At 42.4% G+C, this 26,988-nt stretch overlaps 1 protein-coding gene across 3 annotated transcripts in view; it reads right to left on the bottom strand.

Annotated features, from left to right (window-relative positions):
• Nucleotides 1–1,759: 1,759 nt before the first annotated feature.
• DDAH1 (dimethylarginine dimethylaminohydrolase 1) overlaps nt 1,760–26,988 on the bottom strand; it is a 145,913-nt gene continuing 120,684 nt past the window's right edge. For all 3 annotated transcript variants that reach the window (XM_054037404.1, XM_054037402.1, XM_054037403.1), the window contains 5 exons: nt 26,244–26,343; nt 24,929–25,002; nt 24,153–24,272; nt 2,660–2,803; nt 1,760–1,934 (listed from right to left, as the gene is read on the bottom strand). In XM_054037404.1, coding sequence (XP_053893379.1) covers nt 1,818–1,934; nt 2,660–2,803; nt 24,153–24,272; nt 24,929–25,002; nt 26,244–26,334 — 546 coding nt within the window. In that variant the 5' untranslated portion in view covers nt 26,335–26,343 and the 3' untranslated portion in view covers nt 1,760–1,817. The remainder of the gene's footprint in view (nt 1,935–2,659; nt 2,804–24,152; nt 24,273–24,928; nt 25,003–26,243; nt 26,344–26,988) is intronic.

Below are 26,988 nucleotides of genomic sequence, written 5' to 3'. Positions count from 1 at the left end.
ACAAGCACCTACAAGATCTCTATCAAGCATTCTTAAAACTACAATACCCACCCGCTGAAGTGAAAAAACAGATTGACAGAGCCAGAAGAGTACTCAGAAGTCACCTACTACAGGACAGGCCCAACAAAGAAAATAACAGAACGCCACCAGCCATCACCTTCAGCCCCCAACTAAAACCTCTCCAGCGCATCAAAGATCTACAACCTATCCTGAAAGATGATCCCTCACTCTCACAGATCTTAGGAGACAGACCAGTCCTCGCTTACAGACAGCCCCCCAACCTGAGGCTAATATTCACCAGCAACCGCACACCATGCAACATAAACACTAACCCAGGAACCTATCCTTGCAACAAAGCCCGATGCCAACTCTTTTCACATATCTATTCACGTGACACCATCATAGGACCTAATCACATCAGCCACGCCATCAGGGGCTCATTCACCTGCACATCTACCAACATAATATATGCCATCATGTGCCAGCAATGCCCCTTTGCTATATACATTGGCCAAACCAGACAGTCTGTATGCAAAAGAATAAATGGACACAAATCTGACGTCAGGAATCATAACATTCAAAAACCAGTGGGAGAACACTTCAACCTCTCTAACCACTCAGTGACAGACTTGAAGGTGGCAATTTTGCAACAAAAAAAACTTCAAACACAGACTCCAAAGAGAGACTGCTGAACTTGAATTAATATGCAAATTAGATACAATTAACTTAGGTTTGAACAGAGACTGGGAATGGTTGGGTCATTACACTAATTGAATCTATTTCCCCACGTTAAGTATCCTCACACCTTCTATGGGTCATCTTGATTATCATTTCAAAAGTTTGTTTTTTTTTCTCCTGCTGATGATAGCTCATCTCAATTGACTGACCTCTTTCAGTTGGTATGGCTACTTCCAGCTTTTCATGTTCTCTGTATGTATAAATATCTTCTTGCTGTATGTTCCAGTCTATGCATCCGATGAAGTGGGCTGTAGCCCATGAAAGCTTATGCTCAAATAAATTTGTTAGTCTCTAAGGTGCCACAAGTACTCCTGTTCTTTTTGCAGATACAGACTAACACGGCTGCTACTCTGAAACCTGAAACTGGTGTGATTGTGTAGTGTTATTTTGACAAATAAAATATGCAGAATTTTAAAATATTGTGCACAAAATTTAATTTTTTGGCACAGAATTTTTCATTTTTTTTGGCACAGAATGCCCCAGGAGTATATGATTCTACACAGAAGTGGCCATGCGATACTGGCCAGAATAAGGAGTATAATCAATTTCACACTGTTTCAATCATCATAAGGAAAGCCTACTTACTACACAAGCCCAAATTCATGGTTCTATTGAATGTCCTTCATTAGCTACCAATATCTTGAATTCCTGATAATAAAGAGAGGAAGATAGGGAAAAGACTTAAGAAAAAAAGGGTGATGAAGCAGAAAGGAAAGGGAGAGAAAAGGTAAAACAGGTGGGAAAGGTGTCAAGACAATGGAGATGCTTAGCAAATGGTTAGGAACTAATTTTCCCCCATGTAGTTTTCACACTGAGTATGTAAATCACTAAAGCTAGGGGTTAGCTATCATAGTTGTCTTTTGCTTGCTCATTGCACTATATTCATCCCAGCAAAAGCACACATACACCTTAAATACCATCTACCGGGACATACAAATACACAAAGCAAAACATTTGTAAACAAGGGTTAGTAGCACAGTGGTACAGTAGATTGTCAATAAAAACAATAAAAGTGTGGATATAGATTGGTCTACCTTGCATGTACTTTATTGCCAGTTACAAGGGAGGGATTCTATATCTCATAATTCTGAAGTTTTGTTAATAAGGACAGAACAACAGGTGAGTAACCCATCTACTTTCTCCAGTTCTGTGCTGGCTATAGGGATCAGCATGTGGTCCTTCAGTTTTTCAAAAACCTGGTTAGGAAATAGAAGGAAAAAGTCATTACACTTGAGCATCTCTCCCTTCCATTTCCTCCAACTATTTATTGAATCAATACAATGGAAACAAATTTACAGATTTGAAGTTGTGTTGCCAAATCCCATCCGCACCCCAGTTTTGACGCTCAAGACTTTAAAGGCATCGTAACTGTGATGATTCTGCTTCCCTTGGGGGAGAATATAAGATTGTGGAAGGGCCACAAGAGGAAAGGGGAAAATTCCTCAGCCCTCTCCCCACTTCCAGTGTGCTGCTAGGAATTAGGCGAGTTAAAAAGAGTAACTCTACTCATTGTGTAGCTCATTCTCTTTGGTTCACTGTGGATAATCGTTTCTTCCTTGAAACAGTTGTTTCTTCCCCATATTATCTTGATGATTAGCCAGTCATTGGTAATAAATAGTAATATTTTGCATCTATATGTTGCTTTCCATCTGAAGATCTCAAAGTGTTTACAAACATTAATGAATGAATTCCCTGAATAATGCAGTGAGGGAGTAGAATTATTCCCATTTTACACTAAGGGAACAACAGGAGGAGAAAGAGATTAAGTAATAAGGTCAGACAAAAATCAGTAGTGGAGCTGGAAATAATCATCTGATGTGTTTACATGTGTGTGCGTGCACACATATGCGTGCACAGTACTGCGGTCCCATCCCAGGAGGTACTCACAGGAAGAGTCCCTAATTCGTAACTCTCCCTTTACCTTTGCACTTTCTGGATATTCCTCAGGGGCTTTGTGCAGCAAAACGTGGCCTTTGCCTGGAATGTTGAGATATATGCAGTTTGCTGCAGCGTCGTCAGGCACTGTCAATTTGTCATAGCGATGGTCACTCATCTGCTGCATGGTCTGTTGACAGAAGTGAAGCGCAGCTATTTAGAGGAAGTGCACTAGCTTTCCAAAATGAATGTACAAACACAAACCTAGAAAAAGTAGCCGATTATGGTTTTGCAGGAGCGATTTCACTACATAACAAGTAAGGTTTCTTTTTAATGTCCTAACTTCACGTACAAGACCTCCTGGTATCAAGTAGAAATGAAGTCAAGCTGCCTAAACTCAGATCTAAATTTTGAAAACCCTTGTGGGATGACTCAGCAGGAACCTCCCCCCACCACCCACAAAACTGTAGTCAGCAGGGTTTTCTCCTTAAGGGATATGGAGTGATTTTCAGGGGTGCTGAATATCCAAATCCTTGTTCACATCAATGGGAGCTACAGGTGCTCAGCATCCCTTAAAAACTGGCCATTTGTAAGGTCTATAAAAAGAAGTGAATTAAGTTAACATAAGCAGAAAAGTAACACTCCCCAGCATGGGTTCATCAGCCTCCAAATTCTTCCCAAAGACATTTTTTCTGTCTCCCAAACAGCCCCTCCTGGAGCTCTTCCACTAAGCACTTCTGCCCAGGGAGCCTGGGTTAACTCCTTGTTCTTCAGGGGACCACATAGGAGGTATCAACACTGCAGCTGGGAATGAGCTTTCCAGTCCAGGTACTTGTGCTAGCGGGACCTGAGCTAGTCAGCTACAAACAGCAGGGTGGGCATTGTGGCTTAGGCAGCAGCTTGGGCTCTCAAGCCCACCTGACCCCCTGGGTCTGAGCTCAGGCTGCCAGCCTAAGTCTCCACTGGAGCTGCAATGTCCACACCGGTGTTTTTAGCGAGCTAGCTCAAGCCTTGCTAGCGCGAGTCTGTTTACCTGGGCTGGGAGGCTTGCGCCCAGTTATAGACATACCTGTAGCGATGCTTCAGAACAGAAGAGTTGGCAGCAGTTGCTCAGGACTTTTGATTTGGCTGCTTATAAATGTAGGGCAAATATGCAAAATTTGGATCTGGGTTGGGATTTCGAAGACTCACAGGGTTTGAGGGGGTAATTGTATCAAAAGGTTTTGATTTAAGCCCCGTCTCTAGAATTACAGATGTAAAAAACAATTTGACGACTACGAGCGAGATTCACCACTGCATCACTCCAGCTGTTCCCGACATAAAACTAGAGTTACAAAGTAATGAATGAGGCCCAAAGAAACTGCCCCAAACTCTGGCCTTACCCAAAAATCTTAAGCACACCCAAATATTCTAAATAAGTTATCCTCTTAATCACTGCATTTTGTGTCTTTGTACGTACTCCCAAATCTCTTTACCCTTTCCTTGCTCTCCCACTGTACAATCTGGATCCCTTTGGCCAGGGTCTACTGGCTCCTGATGAAGGAGAAACCACCAAATACACAGGGATCATGTGATGCATTTAGAAGAAAGACCCTGTATTTAAACTACTCCCAGCAAGATCCTGTGAACAAAGAACTTAGGCCAGATTCTGCTCTCAGACACATTGGTATAAATCCAGAGAAGCCCCACTGACTTTAGAATTACCTCAGTGTAGTTAAGAGCACAATTTAGTCTATTGCGTCTAGATGAATTTACATCTGAATTATTTATGAGGTCACCCATGCTACTGCTCGTCAGTACAAAATGACACATGAAGTGAAGCACAGAAAGGATATTATTTAACGGTGTGCTGTAGAAAGCACCTAATACTTGCACACACCTCCGATAATTCCTTTGTCTGGGTACATTCTCCACACTGTAGTCTGACTCATACATATCCTGTGGAGAATATGAAACTGAAGTAAGGAATGTCATGCATTCCGGAGGAAGTGTTTATCTTACTCTCACTTCTTGTTTCTTCATCAGATAGGAAATTCTTCTGAATTTCCAAGGTTCCATCTACCTCCATAAAAGAGCTAACAGGTTTTGTTGGAATAAACAGCACTTTTATTGCACTGGATGCATTTTTATTCTTGAAGTCATTGTCTTTGCTTTCCTATTAACTTGCTTGTATTTAAGTTGCCATCATTTGTTTTTTAAAGTCTCACTGATACTGCAAACACTTCCCAGGTGTAGAGCCTACAATCACAAGTAGTCACAGGGACTGCTCATGATAGTAAGTAATAGGTGTCTGGAGGATAGGCCTTTACAGATCACACTCCATAGCTGTCTTTCCTCTGCAATTGATCTCTATAGATCCCATTTAAAGCAGTATATTCTTTACTAGGCCTGCATCGCACTATTGGTATCAGTACAGGAAGAACCAGTGCCTGGATACAGCAGGGTTTGAGACACTGGTGTTCTTCCATTCTTGGAGGAAAAGCAAAGAGAACCCTGTTATTGTAATTGTGTTGTAGCAATAGTTCACTTCTCAGGAACATATTGTGATTCATTGCAGAATACTTGCTTTAGAAGTTGCAAAATTGTATTTAATAGAGAATGATGCAGAAACCATTCATACAGTATTCTTTTGACTTCTTTTACTGCGTAAAGGGCTTCAGATAGAAAATAATGAATATTGCACAATAACTTCAACGAGAGGGAAGTCCCTACGCTATAAAAACAACAGACACATGGGAGACTAAACAAAAGGACATTTTGGATGGATTGCTCTCAAGATAAAATAATATAGAAGTAGTGACTGTGTTAATCCTAACACAGAGAAGAAAAGGAGAATGGGACTAACTAGAAATAACAAGAGCAAGCTTCCAAGAATCCAGCAGTGAAGGGGAGAATTATTTTAGTTAGCTAGTTCCTACGATGGATAACATAATAATATGCTCTGTTAGGTATCGGGCCCTTTGGAGATGCATACATTCTAGTATACAAACTAACCCCTTATCCCCACCTTTTTAAGATGGCGTGAAAGATCACATTTACAAATGTTTTAAGGTCTGGAAGGAAGTGTCTTTTTCCCCTCTGCAAAACTTACCTGGATTCTCTCTAGTCTCATTCTTTCTTACTATACTCTGCTCACTCATTCCAGAGTGGATTGCATTACTACTCAAAACGTCCAGAACAGGTAATCAAGTGATCCATCCCGTTGCCCATTCCCAACTTCTGGCAAACAGAGGCTAGGGACACCATCCCTGCCCATTGTGGCGAATAGCCATTGATGGACTTATCCTCCATGAATGTATCTAGTTCTTTTTTGAATCCTGTTATAGTCTTTTTTTATGTAGCCTGTTGTAAAACTGGGGCACCTGGCATTGGCCACTGTCAGAAGGCAAGATACTGCGCTAGATGAACCTTTGGTCTGACCCAGTATGGCCGCTCTTATTTTCTTATGTAAAGCACTAGCGAAGTCAGTACAAACTAAAATATCGTGCAGAAAATGACTTGTTTATACTGCTCTATATACTATACATTGAATTGTAAGTACAATATTTATCTTCCAAGTGATTTATTTTATAATTATATGGTAAAAATGAGAAAGTAAGCAATTTTCCAGTACCTGTGTGCTGTGACACTTTTGTATGTTTATGTCTGATTTTGTAAGCAACTAGTTTAAGTGAGGTGAAACTTGGGGTACGCAAGACAAATCAGACTCCTGAAAGGGGTACAGTAGTCTGGAAAGGTTGAGAGCCACTGCTGGCTTAATCTGCCCCGCCTGTAGTTATTCAAACCCTACCGATGGAGACCCAAGGCTAGAGCAGCCAGCACAGCATGCGTAATCGTGTTTTGAACATATGCACAATTCTACTACAAGCAGTGTCTGAGTTTGGAGCCTTAGCTAAGTGGAGCTTGGGTAAAGCTTGGGAGAGCGCCACTATTCCCCTCTACCTTCCCCCCATGCAATTCCTACTACATCTAGATCTGCAGGCTGAAAAAAAAATTTAAATCTCATTTCATGGAAGACGCATAAGCAATAAATAGACCTCTGCTGTACACTCTAAACCATCCCCATATAAAACAAGAAGTCTAATGGCCTTCAAATACAGCAAAAATACATTGATATCTTTTGGAAAAAAAGAGACAAGTCATTTCATCTAATTTTTGTATCAGACACCCAATTGGAAAGATCTTTTTAAAATTCCCTTATGTACCAAGATTGTAGCAGTCACGAAGCGAGTTTGTAGGAGTCTGGCTTTCTGCCCAGGAGCACTTGCATGACCAGTTATACTAGCAGCCAGGCATTTCCTGCATGCCTAGTTTTTCTGGGAATTCTCTCCAGCCTATAGAGGGTAATATTCACTGCACATTTTCTCAGCCCTTAGTCATGCTTTCCTTATATTGAAGTCATTCACATGGCCTAAAATGCCTTTTCTGTAGTGTTTTACAGCATGTCCTCAGCCAAACTGAGGTAATGGGTAAGCTAAATAACCCTACATGTAAAACAGCAATACATGTGAAGGAGAAATGTCGACGAGTTTAAGCGATACTTTAAACATGTCTGGCATCCTTTAAAACAGTGTTGTGTTAGCTCTCTTATGGTAATAGACCCCAGTGCATTCAGACAGGCCCTTGTGCAGAGCCCCAGTGATTTCAGGGTTCCGCTCGTGTAGAGTTCATTACAGGAGTGTCACAACAGTCAGCAGAAATGTCGCACCCAAAGTGCCTTAACATCCCAAGGACCCTACAGACACACACAGTATACAGTGCATATGTGTACTAAACAGATAGGAGAGCTGGCCAAAACTTCATCAAGCAGATGTGTTAGTCAAAAGCCTGAACACATTTCAGGTTTTTTTTCTTCTTTTTGACAAAAGCCCCAAAACCTGAAAAATAAATTTAGACAGACATTTTTGTTCTCTCTCTCTCTCTCTCTCACACACTCACACAGCAAAGCCAAGAGTTAGGAAGTGCCAGAATTAAGGTTACTCATCCAACTCTAAATCAGCCCCCTTGGACTCCCACAGAACACATGCGTAGAATATACGCATATACATTCATATCACACAGGAAAGTCTGTGGCAGAGGAGGAATAGAACTGGCTCTTCTGGGTCCCAGTTCAGCACCTTCAACACAAGAGACCATCCTTTCTCTTCATGCAACCCTGTCCATCCCATGCATTAAATGAGGAAGGAACCCTGTTCAATAAATGTGATAATGTAATTAAATATTGCATCATAATGCATATGGAGAAGGGGTTGAATTAAGGTTGCCAGTATAACATTAATTCCGGCATTTCCTAACATTTCAGTGCTTGATTTTGCAGCATCACTATTCTTTAAATGTAAGGTCTTTTTGTATGTAATTTTAGTTTTTGGTTTGTTTTTTTCTAAAAAGAAGAAAGAGAAATGGATGTTCCATCATGTGGAATGATATTGGTCTCCACAGGGGTCATCAGCAGGGATCCACAAAACAGACCTATCACTTGTGCTAAAGGAGTAACTGGCAGCAGCAGCAGCTAGCTGCTATCCTCTATGTAGACCAGAGGTGGGCAAACTAGGGCCCGCGGGACCATCCTGCCCAGCCCCTGAGCTCCCGGCCGGGGAGGCTAGCCCTCCTGCCCCTTCCCTGCTGTCCTCCCTCCCCCACAGCCTCAGTGCACCGCGCCACCAGCGCTCTGACCCGCCGCTTCTGCTGGGCAGTGTGGCTGGCTCCGGCCAGGTGGCGAGCTCCTGCTGCTCTGAGTGCCATGGTAAGGGAGCAGGGAACAGGGGGGTTGAATATGGGGCAGGAGGTTCCAGGGGGCAGTCAGGGGACGGGGCGGTTGAATGTGGCAGAGATTCTTGGGGGGGGGGTCAATGGACGGGGGGTTGGAGTGGTAGGCATGGGAGTCCCGGGGGGCCTGTCAGGAGGTGAGGGTGTGGATAGGGGTTGGGGCAGTCAGGGGACAGGGAGCAGGTGGGGTTGGATGGGGGTGGGGTCCTGGGGGGGTGGTTAGGGGCAGGGGGTGGTCAGGGGACAAGAAGCAGGGGGGGCAGAATGGGTCAGGGGTTCTGGGGGGGGGCAGTCGGGGGCAGAAAGTGGGAGGGGGTGGATAGGGGGCGGGGATCAGGCTGTTTGGGGAGGCACAGCCTTCCCTACCCAGCCCTCCATACAGTTTCACAACCCCGATGTGGCCCTCGGGCCAAAAAGTTTGCCCACCCCTTATGTAGGCTGACTGCTAGAACGGATGTTTGCTATACAGTAACAGGATGTTAGGAATCAGGATCTCTGGGTTCTTCTTTTCCTACCCTTGAATGGAGTGTGGTCTAGGGGTACATACAGCACAGCCATGCACACAGATTTGTTATAAAATGCAGTGTAGGAAAATGGCTAATGGGTTTATCATATTAGAAACCTGGGTTCTAGTCACAGCTCTGCCAAAAGTGATTTTGTTTAACACCTCTGGGGGAAAAGGATACTTGCCTTCCTTCTAACGTAGGGCCTGAGGCCTTGTACTCAATAATAAGATGCCCCCATAATAACAAACAACAAACTGGTCAGGGGAAGAGCCAAGTCTAGAACTCTTTATCTCCTCCTTGGTCCCAGCCTAACTTCCCTTGGCCTAGGTCAAAGGGTATTTTGCAGTTGCTGCTTTGTCTGCGTATTGTCTGGAACTCTCTTTGTGACTCCGTGTATCCGAAAGCATGCTCAGTGCAGAGAGAATGGTCAGAAACGTTAGCAGTAGGCCTCTCACAAGCTCTGCAGAGCATCTGGAAATGGTGATTTCAGAGTCTTATACCTTGACCAAATTTGGGTGGATTTTCATGGAACAGTGGATGGCACTTCTCTGTCCCCAGAATCATTCTCTTACCAAATTTCAAGTTTCTGATCTAAAGTCTGGAGGTATCCAAACTCTTCAAAGATTCTGTAGGACAATATTTAAGATGGGATAGCAAAAATACCTAACACCTTGGGAATATCTAAACTGTTTTCACTGAAAGTTTCAAAAGGAATTCAAACCAAGGCAGAGAGCAAGCATGGAAAATTTCCATCCAAACCATTAAAGTTTGGCCACTAATAAGAGAAGATCATAATGGAAAAATATTGAGCAACTTATGTGTCATGACAAACTCTGTCTCTCATGATGAAAATTACATCATTTTTCGGGTGGATGATAACTAACAGCCAGAGATGTAACAAGCTCAGCGATAGGCAACAATGTCCAGGCTGGCTTGTCTGTGGACCTATGACCCTGCCTGAAGTGAAGAACCAGTTACATTAACTTGGAGGCTGCAGCAGACCTCTCATATGGTTAAACCATGAGAGGGGGGGGAAGACTCTTGGCCAGTGCATTATAATAGGTGGGCGGAAGATGGGGAAGAAAAGGGAAGAGGAAAATTGTGGCCATCGCCATCCTGGAAACAGTCTATTTTTATGAAAAGCACCAATGGATCTTTATGTCCAGACAGTCTGGAAGACCATGGTTTTTAAGGTTTGATCTGAAAGGCTGCCACCTCCCTTCACCTCAGTGTCAGATTTCATAGTACTCCATTAATGTACCTCCAGACAACTAGCAGAGATTTGAACAGGTGATTCCAAGGAGCCTAGATATTTAAAAAAAAAAAAAAAAAAAAAAAACCCACAACGCTTAGAGCTCTAAGCCATATCCCAGTAGAGGACATACTTGTAAGACTGTTTCATTGTGGATGACTGCTTTACAGAAGTAGTACTATTTATACCCCTAAACCATGAGCCTTCAAATCACAGTTTCTTATATTTAAAGGAATAAATTGGCATTCTAGCATGTTCATCAGTTCTCTCTCTGGATTCACTCTACTGTTTCTAAAAAAACTGGTAGAATGTTTTAGAGGAAATCTTGCATGATTTCCTAGTGAAGCAATAAATGAGAAGGGAAGAAACAAAGTTACCCGTTCTCCCAGCTGTGCATAGGCAAATCAATTGGTTGGATTAGACCCGCTTCAAACAAAGCTAGCTACTGTGTTGTCTTCCACTGTATCAATCTCCACCAGTACAGCGCTAGTATGGACAGGAATGGCATGCTAGCTCCAAAAGCCATTTTTATCTATGACTCCAGTGTCCAACCAAATAGCGGAGATAGGCTTCACTTGAAGTAACAAACAGTGCTGTGAAAAATCATGGGAATTAAGGTTCAGTACAAGGAGGTTTGGGACAATGAGAGTAGGCTTGGTGCATGGAGGAAACTGGGTCTTTTCCATAATAAGCTGCACCGAATCCTTGGTACTTGCCCTTCCACACAGATCAAAGTGCTAGTGAATAGCATAGAGGCTCTTTGAAATGCAGTGGTGAAGAATAAGGTGGAGAACAGCGGTGCCACATACCACGCAGGTAGAAGGATGGGGAGTGGGACCAGGAAAAACCAGAGACCTTGCCTGGATTTCATGATGTTCCGAGAGTCCCAAGATTCAGACATAGCACTAAACATGACGGCCAGGCTGTCTCAACAGGAGGAAGATGTGGTAGCCTCATATGGCATAAATTGTAGTAGAAATTCTCATTAGATGTTGAGACACCTCTTGGAAATTTGGAATAAAATACTAAAACCCTCCAAAGACACAGATAAGAACCCATGTGGGCAGTGCCTATTGTAGTTTGGACCTCACAAAAGAATAATTCTTGGATAAACTTGGTGTGTTACAGACAAAATATTGGAACCAAAACAGTGGGCAATATGCCAAGCATCTAGCGTAGACAAGACCACTGTGAGATTGTCAAATACCTAACCACCATCTCCTACGCTTAGTGTTCTTAAGATCTAGGCTTTTGTTTTTAATTCCTACTGCATCCCTTCAGTCACGTATTCCACGTTGCCTCATTTTTAAAGAAGTCTCCCCTCCTGTTCATTCCATTACTAAACTTTTCCTAACTCTGGAAAGTCTTTACATCCTCACAAATTTAATTGGTAACATCTGATGCTCATTAGCACTGCTTCAAAGCACACCTGTGCTGCTTTACCTCCTTTAAACAACCTTGTACTAAGGTCACACTGATGTGACGCTATCAGCATTATAAAGGGGCTGATGCAGAAGGCAAGTACCTCTTGAGGAAGGGAAAAGGAAATGACTTAGATTTGCTGTTGTTTTTAATAAAGGAATCTAGACGATGAACATCCTGTCTTTTGGAACAGGAACTCACGGAGAGAAGGGAAGCCCCGAAAAATAAAGGAAAGCAAAGGAGCAGAAAAACAACAAAACAAAGTTCCTATTTACGGAAAGCAAGCTGACAACTCCCTCAATCATCGTAGCCTCTGTCTTTACTCTTATAGGCTGACAGGCTCCCTGTTGGTCACAAGTACATATTTAAAGGGGTCCCATACTTACCTTGTCTAGGACTTTAAAAAATAAAAAGTCTTGCAGTTCCCAATCATTCTACAGGTTAATTAGTATATCCAAGTGTATGTCCTCATGAAGACTAGATTCTACAGCAACTGGTACCTTATAATCCATAAAATCTACAGACAAATACAACTAAGTAAATTCAGTCACATACACTAAATTTAATACAACAGATATTTAAAAGACATGTCTCTCAATTTTAAAGAGGTTCTAAATATTGTACTGTCTTAACTACTGGTGATTTTTTTTTTTAAGTAGTGTTCATTCTAGTACACCATGAGAGCCGAACCCTATGAGATGCTGAGTGCTCACACTTCCCAAAGCAGTGGGACACTAAAAGGAGTTGAAGATGCACAGTACCTTGTAAGATCAGGCTCAGAATCAATAACTATAAGCTAAAGAAAACTCTTCAAGAAAAATCAGGCTGAATTCACACAATTTTATCAGCAAGGTTTAGAACAGCAGATGTCTCATGGAACTATTTTTTTCAAAGTTATATTTAGAAGCAGTTTGTCTGTTGTTCTCTCTGTTTCACGAAGCTCATTCTTCATTGCTACATTTATACAAAAGTCAGCATTCATCTGCACTTGCTGCTTATTCCCTACCTGAAGTCATCCTCTTTGGGCTGTTAATATTTGTAATCATTTCCACAGCAACCCACTGCAATATCGTAAATAGAGAATTATGACTTCATGTGGGGAATAAGAAGAGGCATAAGTGATTAATACTAAAGGAATAAGAGGCCTGGGTTTTTTTTACGCAAAAGTTTTTATTACTAAAAAATGAGAGACTAGAAAGACAGTATTAGAAGATTTTTATCTAAATAAATTGTTCTTAATATTTTCCAGGAGATATCTGCTAGTCTAGCAGAATACAGAAGTATTAAGTTGCCACTTGGGGGCCCTGTTCTGCAGGCACTTTCCTAGCTATGAGTTATGTATTTCTTAGTATTTACACAATTGAGTGTAACTCTGCTATGGTGGTTGATAACAGTATTCTGCTTTTTAATAATGGCACACTGCAGAAGCCCCTGCAGCTACACAGGAGTTGTGCACCTAATTCAAACAAAAGACACTAAACCATAAGAACCAGGGCAATTTTGTCAATGTTATAACAATTTACTCCGAAGTCTCTGAAAGCACTACTCTGAAATCTTGGCTTTGAATAAAGACCAAGAACCCAGTTGCTTGGTACAGACTTTTCTCTCTACTTCCTTCCTTACGTGAGGCTTTAACAAGTCTCTCCTGACCTGTACCAGAACTGTGCACTGAGCTGCTTTTGTAATAGCACTCTTCAGCAGGAGTTAAGATGATGAATGATCAATCCCACTCCCATGTACCGGTGAACTTATAGAATGGGAGAGTCAAGAATTAGACAAGCCAAAGATGTTATGAGCATCTTGTATTTAGGAAGGAAAGGATACTTCCAGAGTTCTTACTATTCCACTGCTACATATTCTAGGTTATATTCCTGGCTACCAAGAATTAGTTCTGAAGCACAGAGGTCAGTTGTTCCACATTCATTCTGAGTCCCTTTAGGGAAGAAACAGTTACAAGCTCAACTGCATTAAATCATTGGCAGTCTCATCTTTGCAAGACCTCATCATGGAAGCAATATGACAGCTCTTTACACTGGTAGTTGATTTCATAAGAGAATGGATGGAGTGGGAAAACTTAATACAGTGAGCAGAACCCCAGACTGCCAGCACAAGGCATTAGACACTGCTCCAGGAGGAGAAGTGGGTCAAGTGGCTTGACATCAGCGTTTACTTTACCAGTCTTATAACAAACCTTGTCCATGCGGAGTGTCTATTTTGGATCAGGACTCAGTTCAGCGAGTGGTGGCATGACGCAGTATCAGGATCTTGACGTAAATGACTTGAGAATGATACCTTTTACTAACTCTATGTGACTTTGGCCTGATGCTACAGAGTCTACACAGAGGGCAGCCTAAATCCCTGTGGACAAGAACATCGCTATTAGCTTGTTGAGGTTGCCAAAAAATACAGTAGGACCATTTGCTGGCATATGTTTGACATTGCCAAGGCTGTGGTTGGGAGCACTGTGTGTAGCAATGAAGTTGTAAGGAACTGCCAACAGGTGTCCAAAGAGAGAGATGAAAGGACTTGAACACAAGTGAGTTTCCCTCTGCCACTGGAACTCCACCAATAAAACTCACTTAGTCAGTCTCTGCCCATCACAGAAAGCACAGAAGTTTGTCATGTGGGAAGTTCTGCTATTTCACTGTGATGCAGTCCTGCAGAGTTACAGATCCTCTAAGCCAGTGGTTCTCAAACTGGGGGTCTGCAGACCATGTCTAAGGGGTCCATGAAAGACTTAAGACTGAAACCTGACTGAACAGAATTCAACTATATATACAGACAATAGATTTCCAAAGGGGTCCGCATCTCCATTGGAAATTTTTTAGGGGTCTGCAAATGAAAAAAAGGTTGAAAAGGGAGGGGGACCGAAGGAGCACATAAAAGGAATTAACTAGGCCTCTGTTTCTGCACGGATCCTGCCTAGCAATTGTTCCAACGGCTAATGAGATCTTACACCATGATAATACTCCTCACACCTCAATGCCAAGGCACACACTAGCAAAGGGCCTGAATCAGCACCACTGAAGGCAAGTTCTCATTGACCTCAGTAGCAAAGGATCAGGCCCAAAAGATATGGGGGGGAGGGGTGGATGGCAGGCAGGGGCAATATATAGGGTGAAATCCTGGGCCTCCTGAAGGGGAAAAAGACCTTGCTTTTCCTTTCTTGATCCCCTTGACAGCTACAACACATATTCAATATACATGCTATAAAACAGGATTGAAAGAAATGCATGCTGAAAATAGCGCAGGGCAGAGCGAGGAGGCGGCTAATATTTCAGCTGTAGTAGACTTCAGGCAATGACAGATTTTGCAGTTAATTTCTACCACTCCTTTTTCATCCAATTTCTTATAGTCTCACTTTCCACTTGTAGCCCAAGTAACCATGGTCTATATTTTACAGAGCCTGAAGAAGATCTCATGGTCAAAATGTCACTTCTGATTTATTGTCTGCTTCTAGCATGTGTTTTATTATCCTAAGGCAGGGGCAGGCAAACTTTTTGGCCCGAGGGCCACATCGGAGTTGCAAAACTGTAAGAAGGGCTGGGTCGGGAAGGTTGTGCCACCCCAAACAGCCTAGCCCCCACCCCATCTGACCCCCTCCCATTTCCCACCCCCTGACTGCCCTCCTTAGAACCCCCGACCCATCCAACCCTCCAACCCCCTCCCAAGACCCCCTGACCTTAACCACCCCCCAGGACCTCACCCCCTATCCAACCCCCCTGCTCCCTGTCCCCTGACTGCCCCGACCCCTATCCCCCCTGCCCCAACAGGCCCCCTGGGACTCCCACGCCTATCCAACACTCCTGTCCCCTGACCGCCCCCCCAGAACCTCCACCCCATCCAATTGCTCCCTGTCCCCTGACTGCCCCCCAGGACCTCCTGTCCCTGGCCCCTTACCATGCCGCTCAGAGCGGCACGTCTGGCAGCCATGCCACCCGGCCAGAGCCAGGAGCATCCCTGCCGCCCAGAGCGCTGCCCACGAGGCAGTGTAGCTGCGGTGGAGGGGGAACAGCCGGGGAGGGGCTGGGGTAGGCTCCCCAGCCTAGAGCTCAGGGGCTGTGCAGGACGGTCCCGTGGGCCAGATGTGCCCCGTAGTTTGCCCACCTCTGTCCTAAAGCCTGTACAGCCATTTCATAATTCACATGCAGCACTACACACAGGCAGGACTATGGTTATGATAAATTATAGTATGCTACACTGAAGTAGTTTAATTAATTAATTTTTAAGAGTTGCCAAAATACATGGTTTACAATACAAAACCCAGAAAAAGATACTGTCCCTCCAACAAGATCGTTGCTAGAGGTATAAAGTATGAAATGGCAGCATAGCACAGCTCAACAGGTCACTTTCCAACTAACAAAAAATAAGCCACTTTATTTGCTAACCTTTGCATCCTTAACTCAAATACAACCAGATGCACTGTCAGAGATGCTCAAAGACAGCTCAATCATTTTGCCTGCAGGATTGGATTTCGAGAGTGAAAAAGAGTGCTTTAAAAGTAAACCATCAAGATAAAAAAAATGGCATTCAGGGCTTTCATAGCTAGGCACTTAAGTAGGAGCCCAGGGGACTACCTTGCCCTTCACCAATATGGATACAAGAGGCGTAGCTGATGACTGTGCTATGCAGTGCCATGTATCAGATGGAATCATCTAGCCCTTAAAAAGCAAGAAGTAGCTTTTAGCTCTGGGTGTCAGTTACCTGTGAAGACCACAGTGGCAACTTTATTGCGAGACTGAAGTAAGGATATTCTAGGTGTAGGAGCAGGATTTTATATTTGTACTACAAGAATTAAATGTATGATTTGATCATCCTGCCAGCCACCCTTTTTGAATAGCAGAAAGGAATGACCCTCTGGGACATTGGTAGAAATGCATCTGACAGACTGCCAGTGTCTCTACTGATGTTAAGGCAGGGACAGACCAGGACAATCCTTATGACTGATTATGGTCACCCTTTTGTTTTAGGATAAGTTATAATGTCTACTATGGTTTCCTATATGTATTATAAATTAGGCACTCTAGTTAAATATATGTGAAGTATGAGAGGGGTAGCCGTGTTAGTCTGGATCTGTAAAAAGCAACAGAGGGTCCTGCGGCACCTTTAAGACTAACAGATGTATTGGAGCACAAGCTTTCGTGGGTGCATCCGACGAAGTAGGCATTCACCCACGAAAGCTTATGCTCCAGTACATCTGTTAGTCTTAAAGGTGCCACAGGACCCTCTGTTGCTAGTTAAATATACATTTCTTTGTTTTAAGGTTTAGTCAGTAAGAGACAGGATCTTGTATTGTGTCTATGTTAAGGAGATTAGAGGAATGTTGAAGGCCCGGGCCACAATGTGAACTGTTTTGATTACAAGATTTAGTAATTAAGGAGTAACCGGTCACAAACTGACACAGCAAAATCCATAGACTTGAACAGAGAAAAAAGACTATAAGAACAGGGTGCTTTGCCATGGGACTTTGGGTTCATCTTGCCACAACTCCAGGAGCATTGGATCATGACCGACAGAAGGGGTAGGGTGTGTGTGTGTGTGGGTGTGTGTGTGTGTGTGTGATATGCTAACTGCTGTATTCTCAATAAATGCAGTGTATTGCCTTTTTCTCTGAAAAAGATCCCGTGTGCTTCTTATAAGCATAACATAGGTACAGCTGGTAGTAATGCCTATAGCTAAACTGGCCTAACACTTGGTTAAAAGACCCCCCTTTTCACATAGATGCTGGAACTAGGGATGCTGGGGGTGTGGAAAAAAACCCTGGCTTAGTGGTTTCCATCGTAAACAGGATTTACCGTTTGGGTCAATGGCTCTCAGCAACCCCACTATATAAATTGTTCTAGCCCCCCTGCCTTTTCAGTTGTTTGTAACTTTGCCAAACGTTAACCATTCAGACAGAACGTGTCATGCTTGTTTTTTGACTCCGAGTGAATTTTTTTTTTTTTTAATGTTTCAATGAAAACATTTCGGTCATTTCTGAGAAACGGGTTACACTTTTGTCAAAACATTTCTCTGAAGATCTTTAGTACCCCCATATTTTGGAGGAACAATTTGAAAGTTGGCAAAGAGCTGGTGCTAGAGTCAAAGAGGTGCCTTTTACTGATGAAAATTCAACAAGATTTGGCAAAATTAAAAGCCTTTTAAAATTTCTATTTGCCTATGTTCAGAACTTTTTAGAAACTTAAGTCTAAAGTGCTAAAGTCTCATCTATACTGAGCATAGCCTCAGCCCCCCACACAGCTTGAGCTCAGGGTGGGTCACAGCAGGAATATTGCTACTTTAGTGAAACCCACATACCTCCTGGGTGTGCTGTTTTGTCCTGGCTAGTGGCAATGAGACCACTTAAGAGAGATTAGGAGTCTGCTTTACAGCCTTAGCTAACTGCCAGTTTGCTTTTAGCTCATGCCATGGAAGCTCAGGCACTGAGCTCCAGAGGTTCCGGCTTCGATCCAGTCTGCTGACGACTGGGGTCTATCAGCGTTACACTAGCATAGTGAATGGGATGGTGGGTTAGAAGCCATGAGTTCTAGTCTTGCGTCTTCTCCCTACTGACTATTAATAATTATTTGCAGAGTGTAGTGGGGTGGATGCCCCACTCTGGCAGAACAGGGGTTAAAAGCAGTCCTGGTGAGGGCTGCAGCTGTGATAAGGAGTGAGAGCAGCTGAGGGAGTAGTTGACCACAGGTGTGGCCAGCTCAATCAAGGCCCATCTGGCCCTGATAAGAGGAGTCTCACTCTAGCCCTTGAGTGGGAAGGGCTAGTAGCCTGGGAGCAAGGTACCTAAAGTGGAGCAGTGCTGGGGAAGGGCAAAAGGAGCTGGGGAGCTCCAGCTTGGTAAACCCCCAGGCAGCAGGCCTTGTTAACGGCCCCAAAAGGTACTGGGGCTGCAGAGAGGCAGCCCGGGCAAAGGCAGCAGATCCTACCTCCTTGCCAATAATGAGTGGCCATAATAGACTGCAGTCAGCCCCAGGGAAAGGGGGCTAGATGATGACTGGCATTAGTCACTGAGGCAAGGTGGGCTTAGAGGGTGGGGGTTCCCCTGGAAGGGGAGACCCAGAGCGTGGGGGCGCTGCTCCAAGGTATTGGGCACCGGCATCCAGGAGGGGCACAGGGCCTGAGGCAGGCGAGACTCCGGCCAGCAGAGGGCGCTCCGAGGCTGGAAAAGAACTAATTCCCAGGACGACCAACAGGAGGCGCTGCACCGGTGACTCAGCAATCTGCTACACAGGGACCTTATTGAGCAAGGCCTCAGACCCTTACTTTTAAGAGGGAAGCAAATACACTTTCCCCACATTTTACATGACACCAAAGGGATGGTTACCTCTGGCGTGGCTGGGAATGGAACCCAGGTCTCTAATCTGACTAGGTTTGGTGGAATTCCGTTTTTAATTTCAATGGACAATACTGATGTTTATTTTTAAGACTTTCTACTTTTATTAATTTAAATTCTCAGTTGTGGGGAGTAAGATAATGATTTAATGATAGATATTGAGATTCAAAATGGTAAAGATTTAGAACTGTTAAAACACAAATTGCCAATGTCATTAAAACATACAAAGTAAATATTCTAAATCAGACTAATAAACTCGAGCTGCATTTTTTCTTATTTTTCCTAACTGTAAATTTCTATTACTGATGGAAATATTTTTTCATCAGTTTGTGTGGGTACAGTGAAAGATTTATTGACATTTACTGATGAAAATCTAATCCTTCTAAGCCTAATTATGACAGACTCAAGTTTCATCCACTTGGCTGCACTGGCTTTCAGAATGAGCATGCCAAATCTATGAAGGTGGCTAGTTGCAGTCTTTACTACTATAGTACGCTCTCCTTCAGAGACTGCACTCAAACCCAGGAATCCTGATTCCTAATATTCCAAAATGTTGACAAAATGTGTTTCATATCCCTCTCTAATCATTGGTTCATACAGGATAACTGTCTACTACTGCTACCTGTTGGTAGATGTCTGTATTGTGGATATGGAAGTTCTAGGGCCAGATCCAGCTGATGACTCAAAGGGAGTCAACATGTTTCCATAGGATATTTCTGGTTTTTCAGTATGTTAATTAAAAACCTAGGAATCCACAGTAAAAACACCCCTACATTAAGGGAATGTTCAAGTTGGAAAGTCAGGCAACTCGCAAGTTAAGAAATTCCGGAAGTAAGATTTCTCTGGAATCTTAATTTGGCTTCCTTGTGCATAAGGATGATGATACGCTATCACCGACTACTTGTTCTACAGGAACACTGTCTCATCCAGTGGACGAGCTAGACAGTGAAGGAGACAGAGGGTTGTAAGATGAGGATGTTGTGTTTTAAAGCACAGGGCTGGAACCCAGGAGGTTTGCATTCTGCTTCTGGGTATGCCACAGACCACCTATACTGTTATGATGCACAATGGGACAGAACCCTTCCATGCCTGATTTTGTAAACTTAACTTTCTTTTTAAAGTTTTTTGAATGTAACAATATAGCATCCTGGAAAGGCTAGACTGAACTCAGGTGTTCCTGTTTCAAAATTACTAAATTTATTATTTATGAACAATACATGACTTGAATAAATAATACTCAATTTGTTAGTTGCAAGCACCAGGACCAATTCATTCAGTACTTTAGGCCAAAATTTCTACAGAGAGACTCTTGGTGCAGAACTTGGTGATAAACTTCCAGACATTCTGCTAAAATAAAATAAAATAAAATAAAAAAAAAAAACACCTCTTAGGCTTTTTGAAAGAGTTTGATGGATATTTACTTAGATATGGGCAGGTCTTTATATTATTCTATTATGTATTTTCTTATTTATAGGATAGGTGCTCAGCGTATACTTGTTTTTGTTTTAAAATAAATTTGGTGAAATAAATCCACATTTAAGCAGCTAACAAAGGGCCTAAAATGTGCTCACTGCTTCTGTGAGGTGCTGAGTACCCTCAGCTTCCAATGGCACTTTCATGGGAAATTACCTTCCAGGGCCTGATACAAAGCCCACTGAAGTAAGTGGAAAGTCTTCATTTATTCCAATTAACTTTGGGTCCACCCACAGCACCCTGCAGGACTAGCTTCAAAGGCGGCCTGGTTTTCAGATGTGCTGAGCACTCATGACTCCTATTGAAGTCAACAGGAGCTACAGCTACCATTGAAGTAATGCTGGGAATTGGGACCTCAAAACCTCAGAGGGATTCAGCAACTTTCAGGATAGTATCCTTAATTCAGGTGTCTCTAAGAGGACCTACTTGCCTAACTTCAAGATCTAGGTTTTAAAATTTTTGCCTTAGATCAAATGCTTTCAGTTCAACTTAAGTTTGTGGCAATGATTATTTAAGCTGCACACACTTAACATTTTGTCCTACGAAACACTGAATTTTCTTATCAGTAATACTTGTATGAACTTCTTTATGTCCCAATCCTTTAGGAGTACACTCTAACCTTGATTCCTGGTGTGTAGTTACATGTGCATATGTCTAATTAATACTGATCCTCATACAAAGATGTATATACTTCTAAATCTCTAATACCAAAAAACACCATGCAAACCAACATGGTCCACTATTTAAAAAGGTATTTTTCAGGGTTTTTGTGTGTGTGTGTGTGTTTTTTTTTTAATGTTAGGGTACCTTGCTAGTACCCTCTAAAAGGCTTGAAAATGCATCATTGTTTCTTATTACGAATACTCTGCATTTTGCTGTATCTGAACTGCTGGTAATATTTACATGGCTGGTACTTTACAAACTCAATTTATTTATCATCTTATCTACAAATATATTTTAGCTTCAATAGCTAAATTGATGCACTGCAATATGATTAGCAGAGCTGTGCAAATGGCTTTAATCAAACTGAAGAGTACTCAAATTAGTCTTGGCTTGAGTTCAAATTGAAACTGTCAGAAAATAGTATTGTGCTTGAATTTTGTTAGTGTTTATAAATCGTCCAAAGTAGTATTTTATTGTGGCTGAGTATCTGCAAGATTTATCAGGTTGCTCCATGTGATGCCTTTGGAGTTTGAGCCTGATTATTTGGGACAGGGCATACAGATCAACTCACGTGGGGGAATTTACATAGCACTTCATGTAGGCTAGATTGTCAGGGATACAGAATCAGGAGTGTCAATGCACTGCAACCAAAGCCATTTTCATTTGGTTTCACAGAAAGTGAAAGAGGGTGTGGTACTGCAGGTCGGTGTGGACTGTTATCTTATAGCTACGTGTAGTGACTGCTATCATTTTTCAGTTAAACAGAACATCTCTTAATAGGCCTGTGTCCAGTAGTTTCAGCCTGAGGGTCAAATAAATTATTTCACATTGATACCAGTTTTGCAAGTTTTTTTCTGCTCCATGTGACATTTTATGCAAATGAAGAATTTGCTTATAAGCATGATCTTAGGCTTGCAGTCTCAGACCCTGCTCTGAGTGATAGCAGGGGGTAGGTCACAGAGATTCACAGATTTGGCAGCTCAGGCTAAGGTAGGTAGGTAGGTAGGTGTTTGTGTGGGATGGGGGAGTCTGAGTGATTGTTGGGTGAGCAGATGTTGGTATTGCTGGGGTTAAGGGGCACCTGGAACTTCTGAGTCTCTCTCAAGCCCTGATCCTGCAAAGATTTAGAATATGGTACAACTCTGAAATACACATGGTTCCTACCCCAAAGAGCTTACAGTCCATGGCTCTGAACCAGCAGAGACTTATGCACCTGTTTAACTTTATGCATCTGAGTCCCATCGAAGCTAAGCAAATGCACAAGTCTTTGCAGGATCAGAGCCCTACACTGTAAGCTTTGGGGTAGGAGCCATGTTTCTTTCAGAGTTGCTCCATGTTCTGGCCGGCACAATAGGACCCTGATCCTGATCAGAAGCCTCTGGCACAGTCACTATATAAATATTCTTTAATTTCCAAAAGAAGTTTTATGGTTATAATAATAATTATATACAAAAACCTTATATCTAAAACAATAACAAGCCACATTTTAAATCAGCGAAAGATTAAGATTTCTTTCCCAATACAATTAAACAAAGGGAGTCTCCTTCACCTTCCTGTTCCTCCCCAAAAGGCGAGAGACAGCTGGGTTACAGCACTTTGTAATTGCACGGGTTAGTAATAATCACCACATTACTCTCAGCCTGGAAGTAGATTTTTTTAGTACTGACAAGCAAAGCCTGGATTCGTTATTTGCAAGAGAACCAGTACAATAATAGGCTGTACATTTGGGAACACATTGGCTATTTACTGTTACTAAACAAATGAACCTTGTGCTGACCTTGAAGAGTCATTCCTGATAAGGAATAAGAATGAGAAACGCTGTCAGATGCCCATTTAGCTACAATTCTTTTGGACGTGGCTTGACTGTACATATAAATGTCACATTAAAAAGGGGGGGGAGGGGAGAAAGAGCGCTGTTAGTGCTTTAGTCTACTCTAGACAGAAGACAAATGACCTTTTAGCGATCAGCTTGTGATGGAGAGCCTCTCTAGGGTGGGCACTGGAGTCCCAGGATGATAATTGCATAAGGAGTTCATGTGGAGGACTGACACTTTTTGGAGGTGACACTAGCCACCTTACCCTTCTGCAACTGAAGTGCAGCGATGGGTTCATCCTAGAGCTTGGACTTCACTTCACTCTATGATAGCAAGGCAGAATCAGCAATAAATGTTCATGTTAAAAACTTCAAGGCAGAAGGCTTTTTCAGGTTGGTAAGAGTTACCAGTGTCCCCTTTGAGAAAAGGGGCCAGAAATCCAACACTGTCCCTTCTCTCAGGTACTTGGTTTGGCACATTTGCCTGTTTCCTGCTCCTACTGTACTCTGCCCATATCCTAAAGCTAGGTGTCAGCACAATATGGAATTATTGAAAGTAGAGCCTATATCTTCCCTTTCCCTTCAACCCATCTTCCTTATTTTCTTCATCTCACCTCCTGGAGAGGGCTGCATGCTCCCAGCTATTCAACTTTCTCTCCTCCATCTCAGGAACTTCTCCATCCTCCTTGTTATTTCAGCTCACATCCTTAGGGTTATTTTCCATTCCTCCTTAACCTTCTCTCCTCACATCCAAGCTCTCAACCCTTTTACTTCTCCCTTTGACATTTCCAAAATCTACCTGGTCTTCTCTCCAGTCACTCCCATGTTCCCGCTTAACAAAACAAAACAAAAAACAAAAAACAAAAACAAACAAAAAAAAACAAACAAAAAAATCTTATCCCACTGCTCTGACCATGTTCACTCCTTCCTCAAATCCTTTCACTGAATGTTATGCCTCAAGAGATAAGAATTCAAAGTTAATGAACCTAGACAACTCTTTCCCTGCTTAAGTCTCAACCTTCATTTCCACCTATTCCCCATCCCATGCAACAAACGAACAAAACACATCCCCTCACATCATCAGGTACAAGCTTGTAGTAACTCCGGAAGCTATTTTAGATAATTAAAACTAGATTAGCATAAAACTTTCCCTATACAATTAATGAATAATATTCCCTGCACTTGTGGGATTCTCTGAGGTGTATTTATTTCCCTCTTGTACTGACACTACATCTATTTTAAACTCAGGTGGTTCTTGTCTTAAGATAAAAGTAAAATTAGTCACCTATCATGTCATTTTCCTATGCATTTTACCTTGAGGGCTTTTTGCGCAGCTTCAGTCGAACCAATGGCAATCAGGTTTGGTCCAGCCATGCTACAAAAACTCTTCAGATGCAAAGTGCCATAAACAGGGACTGTGGAGACAGCATAATCCTATGTAGAAATGAAGAAGGTGCACAGTAAATATTTTAAATCAGTACCAGTTCCATATTTGCACTGAGTAATTCAATGACATTTTAGCTCCTCTGCAAGTTTACCTCAGGACATGCAGATGAGTTAACTGGCTACAGTCAACTATGACTGTGACATGCCCCTTTGGGCTGTCTTGGCTTGCTTTGTGCATCAAGGAAAAATACAGAACTACTGCAGTTTTCACTACTTGTGCACCTGAAAATAAATCTGTTAAATGTTTAAAAATTACTTCTCTAAAAAACCCGCCAGGAACCCACGTGAGAACATGTTCATGCATATTGCTGAGCTTCTCTAGAAGAGGAATGGGAGGCCTAAGATAATAGCAAGTAGTAGTGACCTGGCACTGCCCCACTTACAGTATTAGTCCCTCAGAACTGACTTGACTCCACATTTCCTTTGTCCCCTTTTGAAGATCTGTGACTTTGATGGGTCTGTTGGCTTCTCTGCCTTTTTGTAATTCAGGCCACTACCCAGGAATCTAAATAGAGAGGAGCCTGACTTTAGATACCCATTTCTGAACATTTTGGCTAATGTATTTGGTTCAGTGGGCTGTAGTTTAACCCCTTTGTCTGTGCCACAGAAAGCAGGTGGTCTTATTGCAGAACAAGTGTACAAACCTTAAATGTGTCAGCCAGAATTTCTGCACCACGTTGATTTGTCCGTCTTGACAGACCCACAAAAAATTCCCTGCCTGAAATGAAGAGATTGCAAAGAATAGTAAAGACAAAGTTAATGATTTTTTTAAATTTGAATGGCTGAAAAATACATGGACACGAACCATATCTAATAATCAGAACACATACATTTTAAAAATAGGCCAAATTTGAGATGGAGATGTTGTAATATAAAGTCCTTCACAATTATCAATATGAGACTTAACTGTGGCTAAAAAAGTCTAGTAACAAAACTAACTAGAAAGGTAGCTTTTAAAAAAAATGCAACTTGCAATTGGAAGTTGATTCTAATTAAATTCTTCTTCTGGTGAAGGATAATCACTGTAAATTATACACAAACAGCTCCCTTTCCTTTAAAACTTTGCAATGGTCATAGGATAAATGGACAGAACAGCTGGGATGGATTACTAAGTCACCGATTGACCTTCTGTTTCTCTTCTGAGATTTCTCCCATTCTTGGATTTTAAACCTCAGTAATAAAGACACAGCTATCTTCAAGGTGCTAGGGAAATAGATACTGGGATCTGTAACATAGTAGAAATGCCTTATTTTTTTGGTTTGCTTAGTCTGAAACAATCTTGTTCCCTTTGTGAGTTAGGCAAGCAACCTGCCTATTGTGATGGTGATCAAAATAAACAGCCTCATTTATCTCAGGCAAGGGTCAAAAAGTATAGCCAGCCAATGTGAGAAAATGCATAATGGGTTTAACTATGTAAAAATCAGCATCGGTATCTTCCCTTTTGAATTTGTTCATGCAAAAAACTTGAGTGGCAACTCCACTTCTCTTCCACGTGACATCTGGCAAGCAGGTCTATTTTCCCCATAAACTACAAATGCACTATCCAGTGTTTACGCAAAGAACTAACCACAATTACGTCTGAATCAAGCTTTTATGATTCCCGCAAACGGGTCTGTGCAAACATGGCTGCCAGTAACAAAAAATATGAAATGATGGCAATAACTTGACTGCTGAAAGCATTTTCTTTATTGCTAAATAATACTTTACAAGCTAGGTGAATTAAGGCTTAAATACACATGATTTGTATTGTGTCTACTGCTACTTCCATTATTCTGCATTACTCAGGAAGTTTTGCATTCAAAAGACATTTCTCAAACTAAAGTGCTGTGCTGCCATTTGGTAAGCAATGACCTAATAAAATCTTTACACTAGTATAAAGTATTTTATTAATAGAGACCAGATAGTGTTAAATTCTCTGTGCAGTCCAGAAAAAAGAACAAATTCACTTTAATTGTGTACCTGTAAATAAGACATCTCCACCATCTAAGGTTGCATTTTCATCGGTCATCTCTACAATGTTGAGGTTAAGACTTTCTAGTGCTCTCTTCATTGCATCAACCTGTTTAAAAGAAAGTAGTTTAGAGTCTCATTTAGGTCCCACCATTAAAAACATTAATCAAATCACAATAGGCATTAGTTTAAATAAAAAAAGAGGGAGTCAGGTAACTGTTAGTAAGACAAAAAGCAAATGTCCTCCATCCCAACAGGTCCTGCCAATCTCCAATCCCAGAATCCCTTTAGGGGGCTCCAAAGGACGGAGGGCAGGGCAGGGCCGGCTTTAGGACCTGCGGGGCCCGATTCGAATACCTGGCGGCGGTCTGCGTCTTTGGCGACGGGGGGTCCGCTCCATGTCTTCTGCGGCACTGAAGGACCCCCCCGCCGCCAAAATGCCGACGAGGACCCGGAGCGGACCCCCCGCTGCCGAAGTGCCGCCGAAGACCCGGAGTGGACTGCCACCTGGTGAGTAAGGCGCAGGGCCCTCTTTGGTGTGGAGCCCGATTCCGGGGAATCGGCCTAAAGCCGGCCTTGATGGAGGGGATGTGTGTGGAAGTGAGTAGTGAGAGTCACTATCTTTCATGCAGACACCATGAAGGATTAGAACGTGCCCACTATGCATGTCAGCCCCAGTCCCTCTCCTGTGCTAATCCCTCAATGCTACAAAAAACTGTTTCTTGTGGCCTTGAGTGAAAGAGCGATGCAGAGA

Source organism: Malaclemys terrapin, chromosome 8 (assembly GCF_027887155.1).
Source record: "Malaclemys terrapin pileata isolate rMalTer1 chromosome 8, rMalTer1.hap1, whole genome shotgun sequence".
In the NCBI taxonomy this organism is placed as follows: domain Eukaryota; kingdom Metazoa; phylum Chordata; order Testudines; family Emydidae; genus Malaclemys; species Malaclemys terrapin.
This window is presented reverse-complemented; position numbering and strand designations above follow the sequence as displayed.